Source organism: Glycine max, chromosome 17, assembly GCF_000004515.6.
Source record: "Glycine max cultivar Williams 82 chromosome 17, Glycine_max_v4.0, whole genome shotgun sequence".
Taxonomy (NCBI): domain Eukaryota; kingdom Viridiplantae; phylum Streptophyta; class Magnoliopsida; order Fabales; family Fabaceae; genus Glycine; species Glycine max.
In genome coordinates, this window is record NC_038253.2 from 14,756,757 (window position 1) to 14,764,820 (window position 8,064).

The 8,064-nt window shown below is 36.2% G+C and overlaps 1 protein-coding gene across 1 annotated transcript; it reads right to left on the minus strand.

The window, feature by feature from the left end:
- Nucleotides 1-1,746: 1,746 nt before the first annotated feature.
- LOC100816400 (uncharacterized) lies at nt 1,747-4,229 on the minus strand. The gene is made up of 2 exons (XM_026126572.2): nt 2,399-4,229; nt 1,747-2,182 (listed from the first exon to the last, which is right to left on the minus strand). The coding sequence occupies exon 1, from the start codon at nt 3,282-3,284 to the stop codon at nt 2,535-2,537; it is 750 nt and encodes a 249-aa protein (XP_025982357.1). The 5' UTR covers nt 3,285-4,229; the 3' UTR covers nt 1,747-2,182; nt 2,399-2,534.
- Between the last annotated feature and the right edge of the window lie 3,835 nt (nt 4,230-8,064).

An 8,064-nucleotide genomic window follows, 5' to 3' on the forward strand; every position in this document is an offset into this window, starting at 1 on the left:
CCCCAAAATTAATCCTAATTTGATTTTCTAAGGATCCTTACACATGTTCACTCTAACCCTAATTGCGATAAACTCATCTCTTACCTCTAAGCGGGTTCACGTGTGTAATCCGACAGCGATAACGACATCTTTAGTGGTTTCCTAAGATTCTTCAAGCTTTTCTTCTGATTGCTTTGACAGGGTTTTCAAGTGTTAGAGGAAAGGAGAAAAGATTGGAGCCTCAATTTCGTTTTCTTTGTTCAAGGGGTATTTTTCTCTCTACAGACATTATTTCATAAATCCCAACGGTGGGAATATGTAGAAATGAGTTTTGAAGGTGTCTTCCGAATTTCATGATGATCCAACGGTTAATAAGTTTGATATCATAATTTTACTGAGATAAATTTTGGTATATGCGAGAGAGAAAAAAGGTTTTGGGAGAATAAGAAGAAAAAACGAATTTGAGAGAAAGAAAAAGTGTAGACAAGTATCATACATGTAAAAACTGACCTAATATGTCTCTATTTATAACTAGAGAACTCTCAACGTATTATTTACTTACTCTTTCATTGAATAAATAACCAATTAAAACATCACTTTATTTTCTAAAACATTATTTTACTCTATTTCTTTTATAATACTATGAAACTCTTATTTTAATTAACAAAAACTATTTTCTCTCATTTATTTAATTTCTAAAAACTCTATCAATTTTTAAATAAAACTTTTTTTTATTTGACAAAAAATGGAGTGTTACAAAATTCATTAAAATCCATTTAAAAAAGAATTCATCGAAATCTATATACTTTTGAATATTAGAAGATTCTTTTTAAGTTGTAAAAAATCCTAATTGAATACCAAGAGATTTTATTGACTTCCTTAAAAGAATCCTAATAATCTTGATTGAACACCACAAGACTTATTTCTATATTATTTAAAAATCTTAATTAAATGCCTCAAGACTTTTTACAAAAAAATACTTTTAAAATTCTTTAAAATTCTAATTGAATACACTCCTTAAATATATTTTTAGTCCTCATAATTTAGTATTTTTTTCTTGTTTTGTCCTTATAAAATTATTATTTTATTTTTAGTCTTTACAAATTATGTTTATTTTGTTTTTCGTTCTTATAATGATTTTGATAATATATTTTTTTCACTGTTTAAAATTCTTTAAGACTAAAAACAAAAAAATAATTTTACAAGATGAAATAAAAAAATAATAAATTATAAAAACTAAAAAGATATTTAAACAGTAATATCGACATCCGCTCCGGTGTAGCCATTGTAGTATCGGAAGGCAAGAAGACGGACACCAAACTTTTCAAATGCAATTTACGTGTACGAACTCTAAAATAAAATGAAATAGATTGCCTAATGAAAGATTTCTTTTGAAAATAACCAATATGGCTATATATGCCAACGAGGTTTATAGAATATTAACTAACGTTTGTCAGGATTTTTTTAGAGGAATTTGGCATGATTGTTCTTTATAAAATATGAGGCATTATGTGATTAAAAGCTCTAATATTTTTGTAAGAACAATGTTATAAAGAAAAAAGAAATTGTATATTTGTACCAGTTTTTTAATACGATAAAAAAGAGATGAAAATAAAAGAAAAGAAAAATGTTAGAGCAAGAGTGCTCTCAAATGCTGTCTAGCTGTGAAAAATTTAGGACTTTAGAAACTAAAAAGATTAATGGGATGGAAACAAGTAAAATAGAAAATAAAGTAATGCATGTATAAATAATTGTTAAGATTCTTGGTTTGTTAGAAATAAATTCTATAAATAAAGTATTTGCACAAGATGAGTTTCATCTTCTCTTATACTTTGAATTCTATGATGTTTGGCCTCATCGAGTAAGAGTACTATTAATTAATCTGAAACAATTAATTCATTCAGCTCTTGGGATCACTCCCTCTTTTTAATTTCTATGGTCAAAAGCAGTTACCATAGAATAGAAACTAATAGAAGAATATTTTCCCCCTTTCTTGTGAATGAAGGCAACAAACATACTAGGCGTGCCAGTGTAAAATCCCATGCTAGCAGCGTCATATAACTCATTTCATGCCTTACCCTTTTTGTTTTTGACACTGCCAGTTTTCTTCCAACATTTGCAGTCACTAGACTCATCCTTCCACACTTTCTTCTCTCCCATGCTCTTCTCCCAGTGAAAGGTTCTTCTACAATGTAACTCGTGCCTATATAATATAATCCAAACACGAAAATAGTTAATTAATTAAGATCCTCCATTCACCACTTCAATGTGTGGTTGTCTCTAATGATTGATATTTGACAACTAACATAAATGTACCAATGCATTGCACAATTAAACCTTAACCTCCCATATGGAACTAAATTAAAATGAGACAAAAGAAAGAGGAAAAACAAGATATTAACTTCAGTGAGGAACTCACTTTTCATTCTCCTCGTTTTCTGACTCAAACTCACAACATCAATTCGATTTCGACCCATCACAAATTCATTTATTTCTTGGCATTTGCCATACCACCTTGCCTGAGTTGAGGTAAATAGCCACGTGGAATTCATTTGCTAGTTAAAAAACCCTGCTGCATAGCATGGTATCTTGAACCCCTCTGTGTCAATGAACGCTAAACAATCCATCAAGCTCTCCTTGGTGAGCCCTTTCATGTCAAAAGCCTGTGATCTTCTCCACAAACTCTTTCCGTGAGGACGCGCCGCACCCGATAGGCACAGTGCTCTTGTGGCATCACTGATGGCACATTCTGAATCTCTAAGAAGCAAATAGCTCTGAGCTCTATTGCTATGAAGCACAATCCTCTCTTTTCTTAGTTTTAAAGGACACAAATTTAAAGCCTCTGAGTACTTCACCACAGCATTCTCAATCTCCCCAGCAAAAAAACTCTTACGTCCTTCCTTTTTCAGAACACATGATAAGGCTTCTTTTTCTCTCAATTCTTGCACACTCAATAGTTTCTCTTTCTTCACTCTCTCCACCTTCAAATTCCACAACTCTTCCAACCTTCTTGTCCTTTCACTATACAAACTCACCTTGCAAATCTTGATTCTGTGGAAATAATGTAAGAGAACCTTCATGATTGCTTTTCCAATTACTTTGTGTTTCCCTTTGATGTCTCTTAGTTCAACCAAATCAGCAAGCACAGGAGCAACTTTGTCCATCACTTTATACCTTGTAACTGGGTCTATGAGAAGCTGCACAAGACTTTCAATAACCATGCGTTGCCTTTCATCTGAGGATCTTGAAACATTACACAAACTCTCTACCACTTCTTGCAAATTTGCTATGCTTTCTCTTCCCATTTGGGTGTGACAGAGTTTTCAAAAGTCCTCCACAAGGTGAAGATGGGTTTTTTAGTCCCCCCCCGCCCCCCCACATTCCACACAAGTCCTTCAAGAATTTCTTCTTGCATATTAACCTGAGAGATCTTTCTCTGCATGCAAAAGAATTAAGAAGATAGAGAGACCAACATTGAAGCTGGCTAGCCCATTCTTCTGCCTTTATGTTCTCCAATTCAAACCCTCCAAGCCCTCTTGTTAGAAGGTTCCTATGGTACTTCAATCTCTCTGACTTTTTCAGCCCAACAAACTCATCATATACCTTGTTTAGGCACGTGGAAGCTATGTTCATGGCTGCTTCTATGATTTCTACTTCATGCGCTTCAACAGATTCAAAAGTTGCTTCATGGCTAGCTATATGAGCCAGTGCTCTAAGTGCAACCCTTTGTTCAACCCAACTTATCTTACCCTTAAGAAGTTCAAGTAAAGGCTGAACCACTAAGCACTTAACAGCTCTTTTGGCAAACTTGGCTTTCTTTATGGTATAGGAACCAATGATATGTGCAACATAATAGGGTATGCATATGTTTTGGTGCCTAAGAAGCCAACTTCTATTAGTGACACCTTTGCTAATAAGTTTGGTCATGCATGTGAAGATGCCAAGGGAAGGGAATTCTGGGTCTTTTGGTTTAGTCATGGAGATTTTCCAAAGCCCACTTAAGACCAAGACATGTTCTTGGTCGTCTCTGAGAGGCATTTGTTTGAAGTATTTGGATATTTTGGCTCTTCTCGGAGAAGGGAGGGTTTCAGACAAGATGCAGAAGAAACAGGAACAGTTCAAATTGTGACTAGTCTTGCTGATTGAAATTTCTGGGATTCGGGATTTCATGGCTTACGGAAATGGATTTGAGATTGAAGTTTTGAATGGTTTTTGTCTTGTAGGAAACTCACTAATTATATTTGATAAAATTGATGTCTTTCACTATTCAATGTATCTATGTCTTGTTACTCAATAATTAGGAAGGATATAATTTTTTAATACTATGTAGTGTATACACTGGCCGACGACCTACATTAAGGTTAGGTTGCACTCACTCAATTTTAAAAACTCACAAGTAAATTTTGTCTTTACAATTTTTTTTTGAGTAAAATCTTGTATTTAGTATTCTACACCACTAAGTGTATAGGTTGTTGATTAGTGACCGATTGATCCTGGGATTAAATTCAGAAACAGTCTTTTTACATATATAAGAGTAAAACTGCATACAATGATTTTATATTCACATAGAGAGAAGCCATAAGTTTTTATGTGAAGTATAGGTTAAGCACTATGTAACACTAAATATATTAATTTTAAATATTTTAAGTAGAATTAGTTGAAGGATTTATGTGATCTCTACAAAAAGAGTTGGATTATATATTGATAGTTTAATTGGGCAGAGTGGAGGCTTAGGGGCTCGTGATAGTGAGTTGAGTAACACATGCATATGTTAGTATGTTACACAGTGCAGAAAGTAAGTTTCATAAGCGCCACCTTCCCCACCAAGTGACTCTGTTCAATCCGTGGGAGGCAAGTTGCTTCTTCAAAAGGCGGATCCAAAGTTGAAGAAAATTCTAAGGGCAGCTGTTTCTCTCTCAGAAGTATAAGTATATACTCTGACACGGACACTGATGGTATGAACACATACACAACTAAAGTTTAAAACGTAGAACTTAGAGACACATTCTTAAGCTTTATATATTCATCTTAAAACAAGTTAAGCTTTATAATTTTCATATCATAATAAGTCGCACTGAGAGTCATTATATTTCACAATGAAAAACTTTATCTCTTTACAAAAAATTCTAAGAAAACAATTTGACAGGTTCTTTTATAAAATGTCTCACAAAACTAAATTATCAAGAGATACCATCATCAAAAAGAAAAAAAAAACTTGGTAATATTAATTTAATATTTAAGTTGATTTGTTTTAAAAAAAATATATATAAAAAAAATGTGTTTAAGGTATGCGTTTGGCTCATACATCACTATGTCAAAGTCTAAAAAAATCAAGAAAAAAAATCGAACATTACAAAACACGTCTAACATGTGTCAACTTGTGTTAGCGTTAGAAACGTGTTAAACACACCGACATGTCAACATATTCGTTTGCCAAGTAGCTAACTTTCTAGATAACTTTCTAGATATTTTCTCTACAATCGGTTGCCAAGTAGCTACCCTCCCAAAATATGCATCTACAAGTATCCCCAAATACAAAATGGAATTTTCATCACTTAACAGTTCAACATAGACGCAAAACTTTGTATATACAACTTTGTCACCCCAATCCCCACCAGTTTACTTTTGTAAAAATTAACTTTTAGACCCACCACTAGCTCAAAACATCTTAAAATGGCTTTCAAGGTAATAACATTCTGAGTGTTTGGTTGGCACATAAAAAGCGCATCATCCGCAAACTGTAGAGAAGAAAGATGTACCTCTCTGTTCCCAATTTTGCATCCCGCAATTAATGATTTCTCCAGTGTCGCTCTCATCATACCTCCTAGTCCTTCCACCACCAAAAGGAATAAAAAAGGGCCTACTGAATCCCCTTGCCTCAAACCTTTTTGCATTGTGGATTCTTAAGTAGGACTCCCGTTTATCAGAACCAACATAGAGACTGACTCAACACACCCTTTCATCCAAGGAATCCATTTAGCACAAAAGCCACATCTATCTAACATGTAATAAAAAAAAAAGACCATCTCACATAATCATAAGCTTTTTCGAAACCTTCAATATGAAACATGGTTTTTTCTTTTCTTTGGCTTCTTGGATAACCTCATTAGTGATAACCACTCCATCCATCATATTCTGTCCTCCTAGAAATGTTGATTGAGATTCATCTATCACCTTATGTAGAACCCTTCTCAGCCTGGGTGTTAGCAACAAGGTTCAAGAACCTCAGATACCACCAAAGGTCTAAGAAGGAAGGCCCAAAAGGACTATTAAGTGCCCTGGCCATTTGGACGATTACATCTAGCTAGTTATTAGAATTAGTTAAAATAGTTTCTAGATGTTTGTTTCTAGAATTTTGTTATTAGAGTAACAAGGGAAAATTTGTTTCAATTAGTAGTGTCATTTTGTTAGTAATGTTATTGCAGGGTAGTGGAGTAGTGGAATTTTGTTATCGCAAATCCACTCAGAATGTGTATAAATATCATAAGTAATGAAAGAATAAGGGAGATGAATTTTCCAAAATTACTATTAAACTTAGTTATAGGAGGTTACCTTGTCCTCAAATACAAGGAAGGGTTCCCAGCCCTTAACAACTGGTCTGACCTACCACGGCCGAACACACAATCCGCAAAACCACTACTGACTGTTTGAAAGAAGCCCTCACCTGTTTAACCCTCCACCACGACTCCCTCGCAGACCGCCACTCTGTTTTTGTCAACAAGGTTGACTCATTGCTCAACCGCCTCAACCAGATTACCACCATACCTCCTCTACCTTCTCCCTTTCCCCCACACAATGTCACCACGTCAAATTAGACGTTCCACGCTTTGACGGTCATGACCCCATGGGATGAATCTTCAAGATCTCCCAATTTTTTTATTACCAGGGAACGCATGATGAGGAGCACATCATAATCACGTCCTTCTACATGGACGGACCCGCCCTTAGTTGGTACCAGTGGATGTACTGCAATGGGTTTATCACCTCCTGGACTCGTTTTCTCTAGGCCCTGGAATTGGGTTTTGCCCCTTCGTTCTACAACGATCCCAAGGGTGCACTCTTCAAGCTGTCTCAACACGACTCCATGAATGACTACTTGACCGAGTTTGAGAGACTTACAAATCGCATCATCGGCCTAAGTTGTTTTATTTTTGGTCTCTTTCCGAAAATACGTTGGGAGGGGTTGGCTCTATAACCCATCTCCTTACCCCAAGCAACTGCTCTAGCTAAATTGCAAAAGGATAAGCTCATTAACTGTTGGCCTAGGCCTAAACTTTTTCCCCCAAACACCACGATGCCCATTTTAGTTCCTCCCAAACCCAAACCACCCTTCATTCAACGAACCCCTGATGAAATGACATTCCGCCGTGAGATGGGCCTATGTTATGATTGCGACGATAAGTGGAATTCTACCCACTGTTGCAAAGGTCGTGTTCTTCTCTTCATCGCAGACCCCGAAAAACCCAATGCCTTCCACGAATTCCCCAACTTAGATACCACACACTTCAGCCCTGATCACCAAGCCCATTCATACCTTACCCCTTCTATACCTCACATCAGTTTAAATGCCCTTTACGGCCTCCCTACACCCGAAACCCTTTCGCATATATGGCTTCATCAATCAGGCACGTCTTACTATCTTAATCGATAGTGGCAACACCCACAATTTTATTCAACCCAAAGTCACAAAATTCCTCAACCTTCTCACTCAGGACACCTCCCCTCTGCGAGTCATGGTGGGCAATGGTTCAGTGCTGGATTGCCCAACGACGACACTACAAATCCAACACCATACTTTTACGGTGATCGTCCATGTATTGCCCATAAGTGAAGCCGACGTTGTTTTAGGAATTGAGTGGTTGAAGCAATTGGGCATAGTCACCATTTATTACACTTCCTTTATTATGAGATTCACCCACTTAGGCTAACTTGCTGAACTTCACGCAGAAGTTATTGGTGGGTCGTCTCCCATTTCAACCTCATAGGTCAAACGTTTGATTCAAGCCTGCTCCACCACGCCCCTATTTCATTTATCCGTAGTACCCTTTACACCACCCGACCCGCCCGGAAATCTGATTCACCCCA